This window comes from Gadus morhua, chromosome 11 (genome assembly GCF_902167405.1).
Source record: "Gadus morhua chromosome 11, gadMor3.0, whole genome shotgun sequence".
In the NCBI taxonomy this organism is placed as follows: Eukaryota; Metazoa; Chordata; class Actinopteri; order Gadiformes; family Gadidae; genus Gadus; species Gadus morhua.
The window spans coordinates 19673964-19700202 of record NC_044058.1 but is presented as its reverse complement, the minus strand read 5'-3'; the positions used below and the strand labels follow the sequence as shown (position 1 = coordinate 19700202).

Below are 26239 nucleotides of genomic sequence, written 5' to 3'. Positions count from 1 at the left end.
GTGTGATTGTTGGCCCAAAATGGCCTGTTAGATATATGTATGCGTGTTTCAATGGTGAAGGACATGCACATTTCTGTGGGGATTACGGTGCGTTTCCATAGATACACCCCAACACATGAAGTCCCAGCGTCCCCCTGCCCTGGTTGGCGCTATAGAGACGCACAGCTCCCACTGTCACCTGCTAAGGCTGCAGCCGAGGCGCACTAGTCACGCGCCTCATTTAAGCCAACTTCACCCTGCATGTGACACCCAAAAAAGTGTCATTGTAGTTCTAGGTTGATAGGCTTATTCCAATACGTCAACTTATTCGTGCCTGGATGGAGTAGAAAGACGTTTTTGACGCCGTGTTTATTCCCTCCCTCCCCATTCGTTGGAACCGTTATTTTGTTTTAGATTCGTTTTTTCTCTCGTTATACTCCAACCTTCGGCCAAAATGGAGGAGTTGCATTATTATTATGATGGATAGAGCATTGTCACGCTGCAGGAATCCTCGTTCAGAATCTCCGACCTCGAAAAGAGCGCACTTGGAATTGTTCCTCTCTCTGTTTTACCTGCACTTGCATGCAGCGTTGTGCGCAGACATGAATTCCGACAACAAGCCCAACTTCCTCTCCCAGCCCGTCGTGAAGAACATCTTCATGTACAGGAACGGCGACCCTTACTACGACGCGCGGCGCATAGTGATCAACGAGAAGCGAGTGGGCAACTTTGAGACGCTGCTGCGGGAGGTGACGGGCGGGGTGCAGGCTCCGTTCGGCGCCGTGAGAAACATCTACACCCCGAGAGGGGGGCACAAGGTGGAGAGTCTGGACCACCTGCAGAGCGGGGAACAGTATGTGGCCGCCGGGAAGGAAAAGTTCAAGAAACTGGAGTAAGATTTATTTATTTTGCTATGTGCGTAAAAGTATCATATTGTCAAACAGATATCATGTTGAGCTGTTGCTTCATGAAGCACTTATTTTCCACTGCAGAACATGGATGTTCTGCACTTTTGTGCAGTGTATCTCGCTGTAGACTGCAACTGCGTATTTGGAAATTAGGCCATAGTGGTTAAAAGCCCACAGTCACATTGTCTCTAAAGCCAGGGGGACACAACAGTTAAGGCCTATGCTGCTTTGCTGGCACGCATACGAGTGCTCTGAGCAGTGTATTGGGGGGCGGGGGATCAAAGCCCAAACCCATTTACAGATAAGGATTAGTGCACCACTGATGCTGATAAGGCTATTTGCCAGAAACCCTTTTTGCTATTCATAGAAACAAAGTGGGGCTTTACCTGATGTGTAAAACCCTTAATTAACTCCACAATGAATTAATGAAGTGAATAGGTTGTTAGGTTGTGGATAGGTAAATATTAGAGCTGTCAGTTAAACGCGCTATTAACGGCGTTAATTTTTTTATCGCGCGATTAACGCAATTATTATATTTAAAAATAATATATATTTTTTTTTTTTTTCTTTGGCTCAAAACAAAGAGGCAGTAGCCTGACTGCTATGTTCAAATGACATTTGTTCAAAGCAGTCGTTTAATTGCACTATAGGCTCTTTTTTTGTATCGTCCTGTTTTGATCAGTATATGCCAATGTTGTTATCAATAAAAAATAATTTGCACAAGGCAAGCCGATGCACTTCACCATGTTGAGAAGAGAATTAAAATGAGAAGAATTATGGGACAAAAAAATCAAGTGATATTTAGCATAGAAAAATAATTTGTGATTAATTGCGATTAATCGTGAGTTAACTTTGACATTAATGCGATTAATCACGATTAAATATTTTAATCGCTTGACAGCTCTAGTAAATATGTGTTTAGTTCCATAAGCGCACAGACACATCTAATTGTGTTTCGAAAAGATGATTACTTGGACAAAGTGGAGGAAAGCAATGGTCCAGGTTCACAGACTGCATAATTAAAGAAAATACAACTTTTATTTTGCTTTTGTAATCTCAGTATACTCAAGCTGGAAGATATGCACTTCTGAGCACTCACAAATTGGACTAGAATATAAATGAACCTCTTTGTACTCAACTATTCGCTACATTAGCTAGCATTGCCCGAAAGGGGGGGGGGGGGGGGGGGGGGGGGGGGGGGGGGAGAGAGAGAGAGAGAGAGAGAGAGAGAGAGAGAGAGAGAGAGAGAGAGAGAGAGAGAGAGAGAGAGAGAGAGAGAGAGAGAGATTGTCATAGCAACAAGTGAAATACTACATGGGTAACATTGATGTCTGTGCATCTTTCCCACAGCTACACACACATCGGCACCAAGAAGAAGAAGATGCAGATGTCCCAGAATCTGCCCGTGTCGGTAAGCTAACCATGAGGAGACATGTTCAGTCAGACTACAGCATGTCAATGTGTCTCAATCTGCCATGCCAATAATTCAATGTTAATGAAACATAATAGTAAGTTGGACATGTCCACTTTCTGCAGTTGCCTGCTGGTGTTCCGCAAGGATATATTCTTGGTACGCTCCTATTCAGTCTATAAATAAACAGCCTTACGATCTGTTTGTCCTGAAGTTGAAACCCTAGCGTATGCAGATGACGCCATTTTTTTGTTGTTGTAGATGACAGTTTGAAACCAAAGCAGCTGCTGTTGATAAGCTCACCAGTTCAATGGCTCAGGTCACCTCATGGCTGAAAGAGAGCTTCCTCCAACTTAATGTGTCTAAAACAGTCAGCATGTTCTTCTATCCAAATATCTTACGTTGTTAATTTACTTTAACCTCTAATCAGGGTCTAATCTATGATTTTCTCTCATCTGAACTAGTGAAGCTGGTCACAGGCCAACTGTATTATGCCAAAATCATTTGAATAACTGTAAAAATAAGCACTCAAAACACTAGATGACTCTCTTTTTGCAATTTTTGGTTTGCAATGTTGTTCTATTTGTAGATTTGTCTGCACACGTTTTTCTATGCGGAGATTTGTTTGCAATGTCATACTATGTGTCATGTCTGTTTTTCCTTCCATGTCGTTTTGCTTTTGCTTTGATTTGTGCTTTTCTGGTCAAAACAAGATGAATTAATTAGATTTAGTTTCGTCCCTTTATAACCTTTCAGGACTTTTACTAACATTGATATTATGAAATAGCTTTTTTCCAATATAACTACTGACAAGGATACAATAGAGCTTCATAGACTTTGGTTACGTCAACCAAAACCTGAACAATATCAGCAATCCTTTGTTCTCTCACAGAAGGGTGTCATGCTTTATGTAAGCTTAGCACAGCAAGGTGTAACGTTTTGCCTTCCCCATTCTAGTGGCTTCCTTTAAGAATCATTTAGTTGCCATCTCCGTGACCCTGAATTATAAATGTTGCAGATCATACATCCCCCTTACCCTGTCCTTTTTGAATGCTACAGTCTACCAGACACTATCCCAGCCATAACAAACTGGAGCTCAGATATCCAAGTTACGTTATCAAGCATTATTAATTTAGTATTTTTAAAGAGTCAGCTTATGTCTGTGTATTGTTTTACCATAACAAACCCCCCTGCCACTAACACCCTTGTTTAAGCTTCTGAATTCCTTTAAAACAATATTTTTGCAGTTATAAAAACATTGACTCTACCTAATTAGATTAAAACTATGTTCAGTTCTTCTTTGGTCATATAATAACCATTTCAAATGTAAGATATACAATTTCAGATGTCAGATGTAGGTAAAGGAAGTACATGCCATCTATAAACTTTCAAACCATTGATTTATTTGGTTTGAATATCAATGATGCAATAATTTACTACTTTTCAAAATGAAAAGCTCATCAGAGAGGAATGTCATCGTTCGAAGCGATCGTCCGTTGCCAGGCAAAGTTCGACGCAATCGTCCGTTGCCAGGCAGGTTTAGAATTTTCGAGCACGGATTACGTAGGCGGTACAATTTTCGCCCCCGGTCCAATTTTGGTGTGACAGTGCCACAGTTTTTTTTTTTTTTTTCTATATGCGGGTGTACATCCCAGCCTTGTGACGTGGTGGTTACTGTAATGCTCATTAGTGGGCAAGCATCTAAAGAGCCAATCTGGAAAATCAAGTGGCCCAGCCTCCATCCCTCTCCCCAGCTTGTCCTTGCCTGAAGAGGTTCTGTCTTAAAGCATGTCACAATACTTCTAGCTACATGGAGAAAACATCATCATTTTCTTTTTAATCCAATTATTTTTGTCTTGTTTTTCTTTGGCTTGTTGCAGTGCCATTCTAGTGTTCCAAGTGGTATTTGGGGTTGTATTCAATCTTTTTACCTCCTAATTGGGATTTTTTCTTTTTTTTCTTTGAAAAGGGGTCTCTTGGTTGTACACAGATTACAGTCACAGAATTCATTTACGTGTCATCTTTTTCTTTTCTGATTCACATTAGAGGCATTTGTGCTTGTTTCATGAACATGACTCAAAAGAAAAGGAATTTATGTGCAAGAAAGAAAATAGAAAAATCGAATCGAAAAGAAATTGAATGGTTACCTTGACATGGAGCAAAGAATGGGACAGAAAAATCCAATTCATGCCGTTTTGAACCTAGAAGCATTTTGAATCCCATTGACCCTTTTTTACTGCGCTAAACCTGACAACCCTTGATGCCTTGATGTGTCTGTCACATCTTTATCTGCTCAAAATAATATATTTCTAGTTCAAAATTGTTTTAAATACAAAACATAACGGATGTGTAGTACAAACCTGGCATTATTAGCTGCATTTGTCTTATCTCCCTCAAGTAATTTGAATATCAGATTACAACCATACAGTTATAAAGTCCCATGTAGTCATGGATAGAGAGCAAAACGTACAATGTCCACATCAATTTGATCTAAGTCGAGATAAACAGACACAGATTAGATTTATTTTGCATATGTTTTTGCAAGAGTCCACCACGTTGCCATGTTGTGAATACCCCAATTGTCAAACACCCACACTGCTTCCTATAGTCCTCTCACAGGATCCCGATATTAGCGCCACAGTGGGTTGCCAGGTGCTGCGGGACTGAATTAGCGGTACTCATTCTGCCCCCCCCCCCCCAGGATTAAGGAGGGGCCCCTTCTCTGCTTCATTATCTGCTCAGAGATGAAGAGGGGACTGAGCTTGTCAAAATGCGCACAATAGCTCTTTATGGTTTCTCTATAGGGAGATATAAAACAAGCAGAGTCTTTGATCTCACAAAATGTACAACGTGTTGCCATAGTGTGTTTCAATACGATGCTTAATGAATGGTTGAAGGTTTTTTCGTCCTCAGTGCTTTTGCGTTAAATGCTCTTAAATGTAGTCATTCGATTTTTTCCCAGCTGATTCTAACCCTGTTGAAACACAGTGAGTGGACGGCTATAATATAAATATGAATTTGAACTAGCGTGACTGAATCTGAAGCGTGCTTGTGCTTCAGATTCATTTTCATTTCAACAAGTCAATTGCAGTCTGTGCTTATTCTGTTGAAACCAGCTCTTAGAAGGCTAAGTATTCAACTTTGAGGAGCTTGGTCATGCATGATGGCTATCTGAAAACAAGTAAACACATTGCAATGAAAAGCTTGAATAAAAATGAGTCACTGAGTCAATCAAACCCTCAATGTGTTCCCTTTAGTAAATTAAATTGTTAATGCAACAGCAGCAAGCTCCGGATCAATGTTTAGGCCTGCATGAGTTTATTACTATTATTAAAAAATATATATTAGTTTCATCATTTTGGTAACTACACAAATACACAACAATATATTTTACTGATCCACTAAAATAAGAGTTGGTTCAAAACAGGCTCTTCTATTTACCAGGTTATGTTGTGTTCTTCAGTTCTGTTTGATTGCTTGTAAGTTTGATTGCATTTAACGTGTTTCTTTCGTCATAGGCAAAGTTTATTCCGCAGAGGCGACTCATGGTTTCCGCAAGATTTCTCAAACCCATCAGGGACCCATGCCCGATATTGTAAGTGGAAAAGGAAACACAAAAAGGAAACTTAAAGGCATACATCAGGTGTTCAGTGCTACTCAAATGTCCTGTTTTGCTGTTTTCTGTCCTCTCTAGCGTTGTAGCCAATGGAGACTTGCTGAACCCGGTGATACGGCTGTTGATTCAACAGAGGATGCAATCCCCGCTGGAAAAAATAATGGAGATGATCACTGAGAAGTTAGGCCTTAGAGTCCTGGGGGGTGTACGCAGGTATCCATCCCAAACATCAGCAAGCTCCTTCTCATCAGCTAGCTCCTTCTCATCATCTAGCGCCTTCTCATCAGCTAGCTCTTTCTCATCAGCTAGCTCCTTCTCATCAGTTAGCTCCTTCTTATCAGCTAACTCCTTCTCATCAGTTAGCTCCTTCGTATCAGCTAACTCCTTCTCATCAGCAATCTACTTCTCATCAGCTAGCTCCTTCTTGCAAGCTCGCTCTTTTTAACTAGCCTAGCTCGTTATCAGAGCCGGACAGTAACGGAGTACATTTACTTGAGTACAGTACTTAAGTACAATTTTGAGGGATCTGTACTTTACTCGAGTATCATTTTTTGGGAGTACTCATGACTTTACTCAAGTACATTTGAGAGGCAAATATTGTACTCTTTACTCCGTTACATTTCTATCCATAACCGTGAGTACCCGTTACTCCTTCTGAAAAATAAAAGGAGAAAAGAAAAATCACGGAAACCCTCAATTTGTTGTTTCCCTCTCAAACGTGATTCCCTCTCAAACTGATTAGGACAGCCTTCAGCCTATCAGCAATCACCTTCGCTTTCCGCCAAAGCCAACTCCATGGTCAGAATTAGATGAGAGACGATTGTTGATTTGATTGATAAAAAAACGGAGAAACTCACACATACATAGAATTGTTAGCTGAATTTTCTTTTCTGATATTGCATATTTATGTAAGCTGAGCAATTGTTTTTATGTTCTTGAGTATACTGTTATACTGTATACTATTGTGCTATTGCCATGGTAAAAAGATGAAAATTACTTGATTTTACTTTCAATTCCTTTTACATTCTCCAAGGTGTTAACATTTTTCATAACTCCATGTAGGACGTTTCTATACATAAATGTAAGCACTGTGGCAGTAGTAATGCAATATTTAGAAAACATACTCTTGTACTCTTGATACTCAAGTACTTTTAAAAACAAGTACTTCAGTACTTTTACTTAAGTAGACATCTGACTGTAGTACTTTTACTTGTACTTGAGTAAAATTTAGCAAGGGGTATCTGTACTTTTACTCAAGTAAGGAAGCTGTGTACTCTGTCCGCCTCTGCTCGTTATGGGATAGCTTAGCTCCTTATAGTTGGTTTAGCTAGTGATGGTTTGCTAGCTACCTAACACCTTCTATCTAGCTCTAGTTCCTTCTAGTTAGCTAGCTATTTTTTCTCCCCAAAAATGTCCTAATTTGGCTGACATTCCACATTATGTGTGTTCTCTCTTTTGTACACATGGGAATGCTTGTGTTTGTGTGATTGACATGTGGTTGTGTGTGGAAAAAGTCTGTACACGTTTGAAGGCCAACTGGTGACTGAGTGTTCCCAGCTGGAGAGCGGTCAGTTCTACGTGGCTGCTGGGAGAGAGAAGTTTAAGAAATTGCCCTACAGTGACCTCATTTTCAGCAAACCCAGAGGCACCAGGCGAGTCAACGGGTAGGCCTTACACCTTGTGTAGATGCTTCAGAGTTTGTTGTGAATAGTGAGGTGGTAAAAGGACAGAGTAGAAGAACATGTGTGGGTTAGAACAGGTGGTGGAGCAATTGCCATACGACTGGACTAATGCCAGTTCTGATATACATTTTTTGGGGGGTCGTGTCCTAAAAAAGGTTTGAGAACTTGAGACCCCTGCTATATGCTAAGTTATGACCCTTCTACTGTGTCGGCTATAGGAAAATGCAAATACATTTTTTTTGCTTTGTTTGCAGATCAAAATCGTACTCCTTACCTCCAATTTACAGATTCTCAAAGCAAAATGGGAACGTAAGACCCTAAAATTATTCTTCTTTCTATCTATCTATCTATCTATCTATCTATCTATCTATCTATCTATCTATCTATCTATCTATCTATCTGTCCGTCCGTCCGTCCGTCCGTCTCTCTGTCTGTCTGTCTGTCTGTCTGTCTGTCTGTCTGTCTGTCTGTCTGTCTGTCTGTCTGTCTGTCTGTCTGTCTGTCTGTCTGTCTGTCTGTCTGTCTGTTCGTCTGTCTGTCTGTCTGTCTATCTATGCTTTCATTCTTTCTTCTTTTTTTCTTTCTTTCTTTCTTTCTGCTTGCTCTTTCGCCGTCAGTCTTGAGAGAGCTGTATCTGTTTTGTTAGGGTTAGCGTTAGAGTTATATATAATAAATAAATAAATATATATATATAGGTATATCTGTGCCAGCTAGCTGCAGTTTTCTCCATTGTAGAGAACTTATGGAATAAACAGTTGTAGTTTCTGTTGCAAAAAGCACCCAAAGGAACATAAGATGAATTGCAATAGCCATTCCTTCACCAGACGGGGGTGCTGTCTCTCCATTTTGAATTGCCATGGTTTGGTTTAACCTCTTCAATATATATATATATATGTGTATATTTCTATTTCCACTGCTTATATCTCTATTTAAAAGCTCTCTCTCTCCCTCTTCTGCAGGGTAAATCCAGCGGAGGTGGGGACTCCAAGGTGACCCCGCCAGGTCACTCCAGTGACCCCAACAAGGACCACATCTCCTCCATGGTGCGGGAGATCTCCCAGGCCCGGCTCATGTCCCTCCGGAGGAGGAAGAGTGGCTCTGAGTCTCTGAGTGTGTCCAACAACGGTAGGCAGGGGAAGCGAGGGGGGTGGATTATACCTGATGGTTCAACGCTCTGCTCTCACAAGTGAGACTTTTGACTTGTAAGGCTATACCTTACAAATCTATATAATTAATTAATATAATTGTAGCCCTCAGTTTTGTTAAGTGCAGTTTAAATAATATGATAGCGAAAGGAGAAACTGACACAGATTTGTGATTGGCAGTTAGATATGTTCAGTTTAATAATAATAAAATAAGTTATTTTGGGTTGTTCCTCTAATGACCTCTAACAGAATTATCGGGGTCAATTTACCCCAAAATCACTTAAAAGAAGAATAGTTGACCTTTCGGTGTAATTTTGGACCAATATTTATAAAGTTGATCAACAGGGGTATATCCCGTTACAAGTGCAAACAGTCTATTACTTCCATCTAAAATGCTTGCCCAGAGCGGTAGTATCCTATTGGCTGTACACCCCTTTCACTTGGTCCCATAGAATCCAAACTACCAGTTTCTTTCTAAAACCATGGCTGTCGTGATTCGAAGTTCTCCTGCTAAAACCTTGGTCTATTTACCCTTTTATACACTTCTCAAATACCAATTTAACCTTTTCTGGGGGGAGGCTTATTGAAGAATGGATAGTCCCTGCGTTGACAGCTGACTCTTTCAAAACACAAAAAAAAATAGCTGTTGGTGTGGTCTGTGTCCTCACAGTTCCAACACTGCCACACATACCCGTCTCTCCATCAGGTCTCCTGAAGACCGCTGATGATTACTCAATTAAAAACACCTGCCACTAATCTACTAATCTCCTCGTTGGATCCCAAGAGCCACGCCCCCCTCCTGTCTCTTTCACAGACCGATCCGAACCCCCGCAAAGCTCTGTCTGGACATATGAGGACAGCACAGCTGTCTAAAATGCATTTATAGACACTTAACTTGCTTAATAATTCACAAGGCTTGGCCTTTTATGGTCAGTATATGTCAAATATTGACTTTACATCAAACGTGTCCTATTTATCTAGATAGATGAGGAGTTGATCACGAATGACCACTTGTTACACTGCAATGCAATTTGGTCTATAGTGTTATAGCTAATCAGCCATGCTTACATCAATCACCATTACCATCAGAACGCCAGAACGACACTAGTGCTATTCAAGCACTATTCCACCAGTACGTTACACTTAACACGTTATTTTTGACAGCGTATAAGGTACACCATAGTAGCTCTACTGCACGGGATCGAATCCACTTATTTACACCTTTGACGAAGTGAGTGTTACCGTGGTTACTCAGAACACTTGGTGTAATAACCTTGAGGCAAGACAGTGAACATTGTCCTAGGTATACAATGTGATAGGTTATTCTTTCTAAGTCGATCAAAGGACCAGGTACAGGTATATAGTGTGACAGGAAATTTGGGTCTTTTAATAGGTTTATTATGCATATTGGCCAGGAAAGGTGAATCCTATCAACAGCAATGTAAACCAGCGTATGATGGAGAGAATGTTATAGTTATTCTGTTCCCTTAAGATGACCTATATAGAAAGTCATTCTACCTCTACACCTTTGTACTCACCATCACTCTTTCACTCTCGCTTCGTTCACAGGCTTGCCCTGGTCTTTGTCTGTGAGGTTGTGTGTGTGTGTGTGTGTGTGTGCGTGGTTTTCTTTCTCCGTACCCATCAACCCTTTGCAGTATTTGCAGGACACCTCGTTTACCAAACACAAAAGTATTTAAAGATATACATTTGCATTTGTAATCATCCAATGGCTGACATGGTTCGATTTATAATCATGTGTTTCCCCTTTGGCAATTGTTGAAAAAATTTGCTCTTATAGCAATAGTAAAAATATGAAATAAGGAGTTGAATTGGATACGGTTTGCTATGTAAAGAGATTTTTTTGTGAAAATTCCCCTTTGATGAGGAGAGATGATGTAATGATTCAGAAGACTTACGTAACCGGCCGCCGTCTTGGATCACCACTAGGTGGCACTGTTGCGCTGTGTAAAATAAAATACGGGTAATTCGGTTCGGCGCACTTCCCACTCCACTCTTTTGAGAAACACATGACATCATCCTCTGATTATATTCCACAACTAAGTTGTCTGTCCTCCAGACACCTTTGGCATTTAGACCTCTTCTGTCCTTCTCATTAGCATGAGTTGACCAATGACACCACCCCCCACATCTTTGAACACTGATATGCAGTGTGAATCTCCTATCAGATAATTCTTAGATCCACTCTCATTCATTCACATTCTAGGATTATCATGAAATTAAACTGTAGACCAACCATCAGCTTTGGTATTTTAATTATCAGATCAAACTATTGAAACTCGTATTTGACATGATTATGGCGTGAAATCTGATTATGTACAGAAATTCTAGGAAATGAGATCACCTTCCATTTTAACACCCATCTTCTCAATGACATTTTCTTCTATGGGTTTACATTGCAGATATAAAGCAATGAATATACAGCATATATTTTTCAGCACATTATTTAGCCAAAACAGAGATATATTATAGTCAGAGCAGAAATATATCTTTATATGGAGAGCAGATTTGCAACACCCACTACGGAGTAAACACGGCATTACGTCATGTTATGCAAGTTGACAAATGTCGCGGCTGTTGCTTCCTGGCAGCAGATGTGACAGCAGAATCCCCCAAGGAGAGCCAAGAATTGGGTCTGTGGTTCCAGAGAGCAGGCAACTCACATTAAACAAGGAGAAATATGCATGCGTGTCTGTGATTGTGTGTGTCTGTGCATGGATTTGTGTGTGTGTGTGTGTGTGTGTGTGTGTGTGTGTGTGTGTGTGTGTGTGTGTGTGTGTGTGTGTGTGTGTGCTTGTGTGCTTGTGTGCATGTCTGAGCCGTCATGTGTTTTTTCTCTTCATGTTTGTGTGTGTGTTTTTGTGTGTTTGTGTGTGTGTGTGTGTGTGTGGGGGGGGGGGAGTTGTGTGTGTGTGTGTGTGTGTGTGTGTGTGTGTGTGTGTGTGTGTGTGTGTGTGTGTGTGTGTGTGTGTGTGTGTGTGTGGGTGCGTGTGTGTTAGTGCGTCTGTGCATGACTGAGCCCTCAAATGTTTTTGTCTCTGCATGTGTATGAGTGTGTGTGTCTGTGTGTGTACATCTACAGAGGAAGAATCTCTTATTCACAGTCATAGCAGAGGCTTATTGTGAACCTTTTAATGTCACCTCACAAGCCACCGGTGCATCGGGGACGCCGTGCGTCCCGTCGCATTAGCGTCATAACAAAACAAGTTGCATTATGGGGCCTCCTTGGCCTGACATTGACCAAAGATTCAATTATCAGACAGACAGGGCAGACGTGCTTACAGACATGATGTTTGACAGCGGCGGGTGGGATCGCCCGGGAGACCACATCGCACACTCTCTGACGTGCTTCAGCGCTTGACCTGGGGAGCCCGAAACCGCTGGCCTTAAAACACGCGGGCACCGCTCCAGACAGTACTCTGTAGCATAGCAGCAGCAGCAGCCCGAGCGACGCGGAGCGGCGTGGGTTATCTATGCTAATAGAGGGGGCCCCATGAACACCGAAGATCAGATTGCTGAATGAATGGGTGGTTAAATGCGTCTCTCTCGGGCTCTGGCCGTGGTGCTGAAAGGAAAAAAAAGAAAAACTCATCTCTCAAAGGAGGCTCTCATCTGCATGAAGGTGATGAAGGTTTGTGCGAGTTGAGAGAGCGACGCTATAGTCAGCAGGCCCCGCCTCTCCGCAGTGTTTTGATAAGCTGACGGCGCTGAGACATGGAGCTAAAGAGCCGAGACGCCTCATGGTGCCTCCGATATTCCAATGGATGGCTCCTTCGAGGGAGACTGAGGATACACAGGGGAGGTGGGAGGGACTGTGCGTCTCAAGTGATAAGACGCATGCTGATAATAGAAAACCTGAGCATTGGCTTCACTTCAACACGTAATGATTGTTCTGTCTCAAAGGGCTGCGTTTCCGAGGGATTGTTAGACAGATTGTTTGCTTTTTCCCACTTCCTCTTCGCTCACTTGCGAGATTCCACACGAAATGGATGTTATTTTCCCTCTCTAAAGCTATGTCTCTGTAGAACGTAGGGTTTTACGTGAAAAATAGGGTTAAATATCTTGGCTTTGTACCACGGTCTGGGGGAATGCTTGATTCTGATTGGCTGCAGGGTGTGCATCAACTCCTGATATACGGACACCTGCTAAGTAGTTCCAGTCAAATTGTCTGTTCACCGTTCTCAATTAATGCGCTAGCTGGCCAATCGTATCAGCTTGTTTCAAAAATTAGTAACCATAGCAACAGGAACGCAGTCAAACCCGACGGACTAGAATACCTCCCGTTGTCAAGTCGTAGCTAAGGTCCGTCCTAATTAATGGAGTAGGGAACAACGATCCGTTGCATAAGAACCTTACGGGAGGGTAATGGTTGTTCCAGGAATTAGTCAAACCCTCAGGCGTTACCAGGGAAACAAAGTTATGGCTCGTGAAAAACTTCATATTTGGATTGTAAAACGCATAAAAATATAAATTAATGGTCTTCATTTATTTTCTTTGGCAAGTGACCATGGTATAAGCGGAATAATGCCATTCGAGGTGTCCATTACCAGGAATTAATGGACGAGGAAGAGGCGTGAACCGGTTGCCTCCGCGAAGTCCATCGGGCATTACTCGTCGAGCATTATCCCGTAATTATTCGCTGTGGCCAAGGATAGTCCTGACAGTTGTGGGGTGTTGAAAGATTGGAATAAAAGTTGCATGGACGTCTGTGAAGGTGACAGGATCACAGCAATTGTGTTTTGAAGGATGGTGCTGAATGGAAAAGTAACAAGAAGGAGGGAGAGAGAGAGAGAGAGAGAGAGAGAGAGAGAGAGAGAGAGAGAGAGAGAGAGAGAGAGAGAGAGAGAGAGAGAGAGAGAGAGAGAGAGAGAGAGGGAGAGAGAGAGAAATATGATCAAACAGTGCAACAGACGAACGGACAGGTGGAAGATTTAGGGTGTTAGGTTTAAGGGGCGAAGACAGAGAGAGAGCTCAAGATGAATGTAGGGACAGTGAGCGAGAGATGGAAGGCAGAGGGGTGGGTTGGGAGAGAACTAGATACAATGACCTCATTGGTATTCCATGTCTGTCCTGTAGCAGAGTTGAGTTGAGACAGGGCAGATTCTCTTGTTTTTGTGAATGTATGATTGTGTGTGTGTGTGTGTGTGTGTGTGTGTGTGTGTGTGTGTGTGTGTGTGTGTGTGTGTGGTGTGTGTGTGTGTGTGTGTGTGTGTGTGTGTGTGTGTGTGTGTGTGTGTGTGTGTGTGTGTGTGTGTGTGTGTGTTTGTGCATGTGTGTGTGTCTCTCTATCTGCCTTTAATACAACAGTGACTGTTCGTTCTATCCGGCGCCTTGAACAAGCCTGGTCATATTCTCACACAATAATACGCTTTTCTCTCATCCCAGCGTTACGATGTTATTTTTTTAATAACACTGCGGTGACCGACCGCATGAGGCACAGGAGACCTGATACAATCCAGGAAAAAGGATATGACCTGATCACGCACACGCACACACACACACGCACACAGACAAAGACACACACACACACATACACACGTATGCACACATAGACAGACACACACATCATTCCATGAAGGGTGGCTACAATAACACAGAAACACACGCACACACACACACACAAAGACACACACACACACACACATACACACACACACACACACACACACACACACACACACGCACGTCATTCCATGAAGGGAGAGTACAATAAGAGTCCAACAGAAGGAGAGGAGGAGAGGTCCACGGGGTGGACCTAAAGTGAAGGTATTAAGGAGGAGTTCGGCAGAGCGACGGTGGAACAGGAGAGAAGAGGGCGAGACCGTTCATTCAAGACAGAGCACCGACACAGAGGAGGAAGCGGAGGAAGGACATCATTGAGGCGTCACATAAGAGAGAGCTGGGTTGCTATTGAACGGTGTCTGAACAGTCACGGAGAGGAGTGGAGGCTAATGGAAGAGGAGAGAGACACAGATGTTTGTCCACGAATAGTTGTCCCTTTCCCAGAGAGCCGATCCATATTATGGTGTTACTATTCACATGCATTCACGCCTAAAAACATGTTTGCGAAGTGCACCTCCTTTTATCTACTAATCCATTTTCTATTGATCGGCTATCCTAGTTGATCTTTATAGAGTGAAAGACAGCAATTACGACAGGAATACAAACGTGTAGAATAGAGATTGTTGACTTTGTGTGTTGTTGAGAATAATGTGTTAGAATCCTGAATGCCGAATACAGAAATGCATGATTAAAGAACAACAGTTTTAGGGGAAGGTTTTTCACAAAGCGGTTTTTCCTCTTTTTAAACCCATTTTTAGCGAGTGAGAAAAGCAAGAGCACCACTTGGTTATTAAATCCGATTGGCAGGAGTTTCTCATACAAAGTTAGGAGCCATATGTGGAAAATCAATTACTTCCCAGCAAAGGCCATTGCGAATCCATCCTTGAGTAGTTTGATGGCCTCACAAAGCAACATGCATTTTGCACCATGGCAACTCCTGTTGCGACTCTGATCCCCACATCAATAGCTGTCCCATGATGACGACGTCCCCTAGGTCGACCTGAGCTCATGACCCCAGGGCCAGGGAGGCCCGGGTAGCCCATGGCTAAAGAACATATCCCCCAACCCAGGCTGTCTTCCTTGGCTGGACGTCTCTGTCCTGTTGGGTCTATGCGTTTGTTTGCACTTGTTGGTAGTGTTTTAGTGTTGGGGGTGTTTAGTCTGATATAATAGACTGTGTTGGCCAGGGAGCAGACCCATGGGGAAGGAGGATGTGTCTCAGAACGGATGTCTGACTGTGGTTGGGAGGCTTACTGGAGGCAGGAATGAGAAGATACCCAATTTTCAGGCAGAAGTAAACAATGCAAAACATCACAAAATGCCTGTTTGTTAGATGTGTGCTTGTATAATCATGGTTTATGTTTTGTGTGTGTGTGTGTGTGTGTGTGTGTGTGTGTGTGTGTGTGTGTGTGTGTGTGTGTGTGTGTGTGTGTGTGTGTGTGTGTGTGTGTGTGTGTGTGTGTGTGTGTGTGTGTGTGTGTGTGGTTGTGTGTGTGTATGCCACTATATACTGTTGGCACTATGGGTACCGTTTAAAAAGCCATGTGTAAATCCATGCATATGTATGTAAAACCATCCCAGATTGTTGTGTGTGTGACTGCGTGTCACCTCTCTGTCCTTCCCCATCCTCTCCTCTTTCTTCTCCGTCTCTTTTCTTCTCCCCTTTGCGGCTCAGTAAGAGTTCAACACACACACACACACACACACACACACACACACACACACACACACACACACTCACACCCTATATATGATTCTTTGATGCCGGATTAGTGGATTTAAGAGCAGGGTAGATATACTAATCTGGCAGATTAATCGCGTAACAAGTGTTTCAGACATCACATACAACTCTTGCGCCAGGGCCTAGCTGTGAGGCACGCACACAGACACGTACACACACACACACACACACACACACAAACACACACACACACACACACACACACACACACACACACACACACACACAGGCATACACACTCAAAAGGGTAAGTGCTCCGTGTGACACTTTCAGTGACACACTCTTTTCTCTTCTCCCCCGATGTCTGCCAACTCTAATATAACCCTCTCCGCCGAGGATTTAGGAGTTGAGCTTCACACACGCGGCGCCTGAAGAGACTGCGATAGTAGACATCTAAGCAGCACAGACTGTGTTGACACAGAAACGGAGAGACACGGAAACGAATGGGCAACGCAAATAACGTCTGTTAGAGAACGGAACGTCGGCCATTTTCGGAGGGAGAATTGCCTGTGTTTTTTGAGTGTGAGGCTTGAGGGGGAAGGTGTGTGGAGGCTCTGAGGAGAGTGTCATTAGGAGCTTTGGCATTGATACGGTTGGGGGTTTGTTGGGGGTTTGAGGTCGTATGAGCCGATATCCAATTGATTTAAGGTTGTACTCGTGTTGTATGGCTTTCCATTCTATCGTTCATTCTTTATTTTTTTCTGAAAAAAATGCAATTATTTGATATTAGAGCCATCTGCTCCTCTTCACTAACAGAGAAAAAAAAAAGAATACAAATTGTAAGAGTTCCTGTTTTCACTTATAAATTTCCTTTGGAAGCAATGAACTACTATGAACACAAAGTACATATCTATTGAAGCAGTTGGTTGGCATTGGAATACAAATTCAATGTACTAGGAATACTTGAAATGGTTCTTTGTGTAGTCTTGTCTTTGATTTCACGCATCGTTATCTGATAGCTGTGTGTGTGTGTGTGTGTGTGTGTGTGTGTGTGTGTGTGTGTGTGTGTGTGTGTGTGTGTGTGTGTGTGTGTGTGTGTGTGTGTGTGTGCGCGTGTGTGTGTTTCTGCACGCCTTGTGTTTGGTTGGTGAGCAATAATGTCTCCATTTTTTTGTGTGCATGCTTGTGAATTTGTGTCTCTGTGTTTGTGCCTTTGTGTGTGGGTGTGTTTTACAACATGAAACTAGTTCAATGATATTCCAAAATCCAAGTCACTGAAAATACAAACAAAGTAATAATAGGCAAACACAAAAACAAATACACACATAAACGCACAAACAAACACACACACACAAAGGCACACTATTATTTTCTTATCGTAGCATTCAAGACAAACAAAGAGTGAAAAAGAAAGTACCCATCACTTTTCTACATGGGCCTATTTTCCCTCAAGTCTTTGTGGACATTTAATTTCTCACAATGTTAATTATAATTGTTTTGGAAGGACTTCAGCAACCCAAGAGCAGTTTGGCTTGAGGGGAAAAGAAATAGAGGTTTTACAGAATTAATCGTAATTGTTTTGGCATGCATGGCTGTAGTTTGTTTAAGCCAGTGTGAATGATGGAGAATGGAGTCATTTAAGTAGTGAACATCGCTATCTTTGCCATACGCTCATTAGCTATGATTCCAACTGCGTTATTATCAACACCTAGCAGAACCTCCCGTATTCTGGTTGAAGGAGAGCGTGACATATAGGGAAGGAGAGAAAGAGGTGTGTTTGTGTGTTTTTGTGTCTGTGTCCTTGTGTGTGTGGTTGTGTGTATCGAGAGTCTGAGGCAGACAAGCTCAAATCTTGGTGAACAGAGCATTTCACTTTTATTTTTCTTCATATTCGTTTCGACCAATCATGTGGCTGGAGGCAGGGATCTGTAAGTGTGTAATTGGCTAACACAATCTCAGCCAGCACTAGTAAACTGTTGAAAAGGAATTTAAATACCAAAATTGCCTTCTGGAACCTTCATCCCTTTGCGCAAACCGGTTTCTCATCGTTAGAATATCTCTGTAACAAAAGTCACAGAAATTCCGGCTAAAACATGTCAGATGTCCGGATCCAAGGTTCGGTTTTCCATGAGAGGTTTTTCATTGTCCGAAGGCAGAATCAATGCTATCAACAGAACTCGACCACACTGAAGTGAGGGCGGGCTCGCTTTCGTTGTGTCCTAAGAGTAATGTCTGGTAGCTGAGGCTGAGCTGTGACTGCAGAGCTGGGGAGCTCGGTGGCGCAGTGGTGACACTTAATGGCGCCATGCGGCCATATGTTGTGTTGGCTTCAACCAGCATGGGATGGGACAGGGGCGGGGGTGTAACCAAGCGTTGCTAAGCCGAAACACCCATGAGGTCTTCTTTTTGTTGCAGTGATGAGCAACAGATATGTTGTGAAGCGGGTGACGGTGTGTTACCATGGTCTTGTGCGTGTGTAAGAATATCCTTGGATTGAACGGAGTTGGACGTTTTTTTCTGTACATTCTCTCCCGAGAATGTACAGTATGCTAATATCGTAAACATTGAAACCACAAAGCAAACGCTTGCATGGTGTCAATATACACCGTGTAAGTGGTAAACGTTCAAACTGTTGTTGGATTGTTGTCCATATTGCTCTATCACGTTCACTCGTAGGAATGTACAGAGATGTTTTTTTTCAGAAGATCAAAGGGAACTTCAGCCTGGAGACCACACTGAACGACTGACCCCGTATTCCGTCACGCTGCACGGATCAGTCTGGATCTGATGCCGCCAACGGCGATCACACTGGGTGGGACAACTTGCCTTGACAGACACACTCCTTCAGCCAATCAGCGTAACCAAAAATGACATCATGGTACTTTATTCAGTGGATACACAGAATAAAGAAGCATGACGAAAAAGTATTTTCCGATAAGCAACTCTGCTAGGTTCATACTCTTGATCTTATCTAAGAGTTGTTATTGAGCCGATTACAGCAATAACTTCACTGATGGCTGTGTTTACTCTACTAATATTACTGTTAGCGCTGGTTGATTCAGGAGACGCCATTATTGTTTTGCCAGTAGCAAAACAGTTATTTATTTCACGTCATTTACTATGACGAGGTCCCTGATTTGCCCGGCTATGTCATCAACTGCAAAACAGTCCCTGATTGGCCCCGATTCAATTGTGATATCTCAACATTTTTGAGTAAACAACTGAATGTGAGGTCATATGATCAGGAGGGTCTCCAGGCTAAGGGAACTTGGGAGGGAGGAATGAAAAATGGACCTAATGGAAGTTGACCGGGATTCAGTGCATTTCACCAAAGAACCTCCACACTCATTTCACTCTTAAGTTCGATGTATTCATTGTCAACCGTTCAATCTTTGAAAGCATGCTGGAGTTATGGCAAATTTCTTCTTTTTTCTTTTTAAATACAATCAAGGAAGCGATCAATGCTATTTGAACCATCCAGAGGATTTCATCAGTCATGGTTATAGTGAAATCATTAAGTGTTGGAGATGCCTCCTTGGGGAAAACAAATGAAAGAACTACCGAAGATAAAAAAAAAACAATGAATATAATCTCCAAAGTGCCACTCAAACATGTCCTATTTGTTTTACTTAATCGTGTGTCAGACTTACAAATTGCTAAATGAAAAATGTGAGTCTTCAATGAACACAAAAGAAACCGAATCTGCAAAAGCAGTTGACATTGGGCTGTGTTCCAAATTCAAGGTAAACTACTTGCACTCGGAACACTTGAAATTGCTTTTGTGTGTGTGAGTGTGTGTGTGTGGGGGGGGGGACTTTTCACACACACACACACACACACACACACACACACACACACACACATACACACACACAAACACACACACACACACACACACACACACACATGGACACTCAAACACAGACACACACACAGACACACACACAACACACACATATACAGACACACAGTGAGACACACATACACACACACACACACACACACACACACACACACACACACACACACACACACACACACACACACACACACACACACACACACACACAGACGGGGTTCATTGGAGAGAAAGGCGAGACTGTTGTAAATATTGGTCTTAATTTGATTTAACTTTTTTCAGGAGGCAGTGGCATAGCCTCAAATCACATTAAAGATGTTTAGAGTGCTAGTTTCCTCTCTGCTGCTTACTGCCTACACTCAATCACTTGGCTCCCTCCACATTAATGAATGCGCTCCATTTCCATAAAATATCCTTTAAGAAGTCAATTACGATTACCGCAACGTTTCATCTCTGCTACCAGCCAAACTTCAATCAAGTTTCGCATTTAAAAATGCATTAAAAATGTCCCCTTAAACTCGTCTAATCTGCGACCGAGCAGTCTGTGTTTCTTTGTTCACACGCTGAGGATAAGAAGCTCGCATTAAAACGGGGTGATTACAGTTTTTTAAACATTTCCTTGCCCACTTCTGACACGTATGATAAGAGGAGTCTGTTTTGCATTGTTTAATTTTGAAAAATAACAAGCATGTAATTGTGTTGTTTATTAGAGCATTCTGTTGTGTTACCCCAACGCTAGGAGTTAATTACTCTGGCCCTGGCATTCATTTTGGTTCGGAGAAGCACGATAAAAGACCTGCAATTAATTTTGCACCGAGACAAAACCTGTTTTGCCTCCTTGATTGCTTCTTGTTTTCATGAGCGTTTTCTTGTCACACAACGTCAAACCGTGTGCTCATCCTGACATCCCCCTGAAGATGGTCCTTGGAATAAGCGCCGGCCTTCTGTGAGGCTTGGTTGTGCTTGGACGCGGTGCTGTAGTCCACAATGATGTTGTTAGATCTGCATGCATTAACCGGCGTGTCACTTGAATCAGCTTGTAAAAGGGTTGACAGGAAACAAGGATCCCGGGTCTCGAGGAAAATGGGAAATTAATCTATAATTGCCTAATCATCATTATCTCTCTGCAAAATAGTTGTATTTATAATTTATTCATGTGTGTACATATTTATTTTCCGTTACAAATCTTTAAGCTGAACTAGACTGTGTTTATAATCTATCTCTATTTAATCTACAATACTCTACTGCAGAGATGCAAAGTGCATTAATAAAGGACCAGCATAGAGGGGACACCCAGAGGGGAGGAGACTTTAATCTGTCTGAGAGGACAAAATAGGGTTGGTCTAATAGCAGTCATAACTTTAATAGTCGAAGGTCATGATCACCCGATTCCAATGCAATGCAGTCTTTCAAAATATGGCTGGGCACTAATGATGTAAACATAAGTAAGTCTATTGCTCTACATAGTTTTATGGTCATCATACCAGTAGTGATAATGAGGATGATGGGGAGGTTGATTAATATGTGGTTTATTACAGTGCTGGAGTCATAGCTGGAAACATTATCTCATTAACAAACCTAACGATACACATGTAAGTCTTATGGCATTATATGCCCTTCACAGTTAACATCCATCGCATGATGTGTTTATTTTGTTTTTTCTAATGCACTTATATGATTGCAAATACGAATTCCAGTGCCCCCCCTGTTCATTCATTGTCAGGGCAGGTTGTTTACATGTATTAAATATGGCGTACCTCTTATATCCACAAGGTGGTACTGTTGCTGCGTGTTGTTCAACACACGTCTAAATCTATGTTCCCAACACAGCAGATTATAATTATTTTTACAAGAAGCATACATAATAGCACCATATGCTATTAAATGATTGTATTTTGTAATCAAAATCTTCCATTCAAGTTGTTTATCTTATAATGACTGTTATTTTTCATTTGAAGCATTTAATGCATTTGCCAAATTAATCAGCATTTTCACAATGTAATGCATATATGAGTTCAACTCGGGTAACATCTAGTAAGATGATTTACAGTACTTTTCAAAGAGGCAGATAAACCTGAATATATTGGGGGGGGGGGAGCCAATATATATAGAAAGTAATCCAGGCAAACACCCAAGAATAACTTATTTCACTTCAACCTCTGCTCATACTTCCATGTGATTTTGGCGCACTTGAGCCTGCTAAATCTCAAATACAATCAATTCCCTAACACTGTGCCGCTATCTGTGAACACCTTCCACTGGAACATTTCCCTGCCTGGCTGTTTAGGACATGCTATCGGCTCTCTGCAATAGCTTAGCCATTTACTCAGAGCAATTTATTTTTGTCACCTCTGTGTCACAGGAATCTTTCAGCAACACTAAATCCTTTGTATGTGACAGAATAAAGATTGTCTTTTTTCGTTTCTTTTTTTTTTGTGTGCTTACGTCTGATGTAAGTGAGGAAAAGAAAGAAGAAAAGAAAGAAATAAATAAAGGGAAATGCCATGATTTTCGAAAAGCAAACCCTCTGTTTTCTTCCCAGATGACACAGGGTCAAAGGTCGACGATGGGGACCAGCCAGCCCAGAATGGAGAAGAGGTATAGGCTAACATCTCCTTTAACACACACGTATCCCTTTAGACCACGCTCACTGCCATGACCGCCACATGCTATTGATTCATATCAGTACTGCCCTGAGGTCACAAACAAAGCTTACCGTGAAGTCCACAGAAAATATATGTCGCCCAGTCCGCCATGAATACCACCTTGAACTTTCTTCTTTCGGGATTTACAAAGTCCTTTGTGGACCTCTTTTGTGATTTTTGTGTCATATCAAGGACGATTCAACACAGGACATTGTAATTGTTTTCTAGGCAGCTGGCAGCAGGGAGAAAACTCCTTCTCCTGCTGAAAAGGCCAAATCAGACAAAGGTGAAGAAGACAGCCGTACCAACGCAGGGATAGCACATCAAGAGGTGGTGGAAGAGAATGGAGGAGAGGAGGAGAAGGAGGAGGTGAAAGAGGAGATGAAAGAGGAGGTGAAAGAGGAGGTGAAAGAGGAGGTGAAAGAGGAGGTGAAAGAGGAGATGAAAGAGGAGGTGAAAGAGGAGGTGAAAGAGGAGGAGGATGGGAAGGAGGAGGTGAAAGAGGAAGAGCAAGGTGCTGATGCCACTGATAAGTCCAGTGGAGACTTGACCGATGATGTCAAGGAGACAAAAGAGGAAAAGGGAGCGGGAGCAGTAGGAGAAGGAGAGAATGACGTGAAGGCAGGAGAGGAAACCGGGGCCAGGCCAGATAGCAACAGCAGCAACAGCAGCAACAGCAAAGGCAACGGCGTTAGCAACAGTAACCAGGAAGAGGATGAGACCAAATCGGACGAGGGGGCCACGGAGGGGTCAAGAGGAGAGAACAAAGAGGAGAGGGAGGATAAGGCAGGGGGGGGGGAGGGCGATCCAGCCCCCTCCACAGCCGCCAAAGAGAATGGAGAGGCCGATGAGGGGGAGAAGGAGGAGGTGAAGGAGGAGGAGAAGAAGGAGGATAAGGAGGAGGAGAGGGAGGCGGAGGAGGAGAAGGGTGATACTTCAACTGATGGGGATGGGAAAGGGGGAGAGGAGGCAAGCCTGTCCAAACAGTAAGAGGGTCGATTCAGCTTCAGCTTCAGCAGCAGAAACGCAGGATGCAGAGGGAGAGGAGGAGAGCTGAGAGGAGCAGACAGTCAACTAGAAATAACAGCTGAATGGTAGAAGTTTGAAGGATACAAAATACTTACGGTAGGCAGCACAGCACCAAGGCTTACGGTCAATGGACTATAGTCAAGGAGGGCTCGTTTATGAGGTACTTCACTAGATAGTGTTTTTGATATGGAGAAAATGGAACTTGTATCCCAAAGCCATGCATTTAGCTTTTTGGAACCAAAAGTCCAATGAAAAAGCAAGAAATTAGGCTCTTACCAGTACAAGTAGGGCGTCTGGTAATACCAGTTATATCCCTCACATATTTTCCCACAATGCATTCTTTCAGGAATGAATTGTTCCTCCATCCCCCTCAATAAAAGTGAAGATTAATTGAATATAATGTGAATTGATTATAGTATGATTGCCAAAATATGTGTATTTTAAATACATTTATTTGAATACTTGTTTTGTGTCTTTCTTAATTCAACCACTGGAATGCCATGAAAGGTAGCACCAAAATGTTAATTTCCACTATAGACCAAAGCTTTTTATGTTATAATATTGATTCTCATGTTATAATCTGTATTATTGTGTCAGTCTGTGATGGTGTTTTTATGAGTGTTGTAGCCATAGGCATGGATGAAGAGAAACATAAATTACATTGATAATGATAATGTGTTTATTTTCAGAAGAACGTATTCAATGTATTCATTTTTTTTTTGCAATAGTGCTTCCAGTCGATGGGGTAACATCCTTGTTGCCTAAGCTGTGATGGTCATTTGTTTTTTTGTTTGTTTGTTTTGTAATTCCTCCCTGAAGGTTTGCATTTGATACCCTGCCGAAAGATTGTGGGTTTGCTGAAATGTTCAATTACTCAACTGAGAGAAAATCTGCACACACGTAATTAAAAGGCATCGTTTTAAATGTACATTCTGGAACCATTTTGTATTTATTTACTTAATAACTTTTATCATTTTGTGTTGAGTTTGCCCTAATTAGTTTTCTCAATTAATGTCAACATTGTTATTCTTGCTTTTGTCTCATTTTTTCTTGTCTTTCTTTGGCTTTTGTGTTCACATTGTCTGGAAGCATAATATTGGCACTTGTTGCCATCATTTATATTGTATTTATTTTGTTCTGTCTATATGTTATTTTGTGCTATTGCAGAGTGCTGGGCGGCAATATTTTATAAAAAGGGTGTTAGTGAGTACAATAAGCTATGTGCAACTGTATGTTCAAAGAATTAAAAAAGATAAAGAAGATAATAAGAGTATTAGACTGTTAAAATACCATCTCTACTTTATCTTCTATATAATAAATACACTCTACTATAAGACATTCCAACAAACAGATGATTTTTAAAGTAAAAAAATAAAGGAACTAAGTGTAACCTGTGTCGTTTTGTCTTTCATGTTTGAGTAGGCAATCATTTATATGACATGACATACATGAACAAGGAGAATCTATTAATAATATGAAGCCGAGGTGACACTTTTATGAAGCCAGTCTGTATGGTTACAGACCAATTAAATGAAGCAAAGTACTGGCTCCATTTTACACAACCCATGATGCGACAGCATCAGCATTTCTGATCTGGTGTCGTTCAAAGAATTTCAAGCATCCTCAAACCCAAGAGGAGTTCTGTATGTTGACCTTGACTTCTGAAATGTGATTTCCTAGTCTGGGAACGAGACGTAACTAAGAGCTCTTGTTTAGTTTGCTTTGGAAAATGAGTCTGCCCCCCCCCCCCCCCCCCCTCCCTTCACAACCTTTATCTAGTAGGGGGTGGGTTTAATAAATTAACTGAAGAGAAGCATCCAATGGGAGTGCCATTGAGGCATTTTCATCAACGACCAAGATGGCTGCAGCTGATGTGTCACAAGTTTCCTTGCTCTGATTGGTTGTAGGCCTATCAAATTACACCTCTTTTTTTGGCCGATTTATAACACCCTTGGAAATCTAAAAGGAACTTGGAAAGGTTTCGAGGCTAATAGGCATTTTCAAATTTGTTCTGGCGATGTCAGGATAGGTATTTCCTGAAATCAACAGCAATTTGGAGTTTAAATGAAACACATGATACTTTGGAGGCCCTAACCATTAGCACAACCCTGGTTGGGTTAACAGAACCCTGCTTCTCATGCACCTACCCCACCCCACCCCACCTGCCGACCAACCGGAAGACAGCGTCTCTTAACCAAATCAGTTTCTATGACTGCTGCAGCCAATCGGAGTGAATCTGGATCCAGCCAGTGATGTGCTTTGTGTCCATCATAGCAACCCAGTGGCAGAACAATTAAGGGTGGAAAGGAGAGAGAGAGAGAGAGAGAGAGAGAGAGAGAGAGAGAGAGAGAGAGAGAGAGAGAGAGAGAGAGAGAGAGAGAGAGAGAGAGAGAGAGAGAGAGAGAGAGAGAGACAAAGAGAGTCAGACAGAGACAGAGATAGTGAGAGCGAGAGGCAGCACGATTGTGTGTTTGGAAGAGACGCCAGTCTGATGTGTGTGAGTCATACACTTCCACCAGTAAACTTAATGATCCATAAGGTTCTATTTCTGGAAGCCTCATCCATCCTCACAAGGAGCGCTTAAGGCGTGTGTGTGTGTGTGTGTGTGTGTGTGTGTGTGTGTGTGTGTGTGTGTGTGTGTGTGTGTGGGTGTGGGTGTGTTTATGTGTGTATGTGTGTATGTGTCTATGGGTGTGCAGGT

The 26239-nt window shown here is 42.1% G+C and overlaps 1 protein-coding gene across 1 annotated transcript; it reads left to right on the top strand.

The window, feature by feature from the left end:
* The first annotated feature begins 183 nt into the window (after positions 1-183).
* LOC115554591 (doublecortin domain-containing protein 2-like) lies at positions 184-24909 on the top strand. Its single transcript, XM_030371376.1, has 9 exons — positions 184-871; positions 2238-2298; positions 5817-5893; positions 5993-6127; positions 7429-7578; positions 7851-7905; positions 8556-8721; positions 22407-22462; positions 22738-24909. Exons 1-9 carry the CDS (start codon positions 456-458, stop codon positions 23497-23499), a joined length of 1878 nt encoding a protein of 625 aa, XP_030227236.1. The 5' UTR covers positions 184-455; the 3' UTR covers positions 23500-24909.
* The last annotated feature ends 1330 nt before the right edge of the window (positions 24910-26239 follow it).

Excerpts from the sequence above, each read along its gene's own strand:
- LOC115554591 (XM_030371376.1), top strand. The coding sequence starts at position 456 with ATGATGGATAGAGCATTGTCACGCTGCAGGAATCCTCGTTCAGAATCT. Across the intron at positions 2,299-5,816 it reads CCCAGAATCTGCCCGTGTCG|GCAAAGTTTATTCCGCAGAG; the intron begins GTAAGCTAACCA and ends CTTTCGTCATAG. Across the intron at positions 8,722-22,406 it reads TCTGAGTGTGTCCAACAACG|ATGACACAGGGTCAAAGGTC; the intron begins GTAGGCAGGGGA and ends TTTTCTTCCCAG.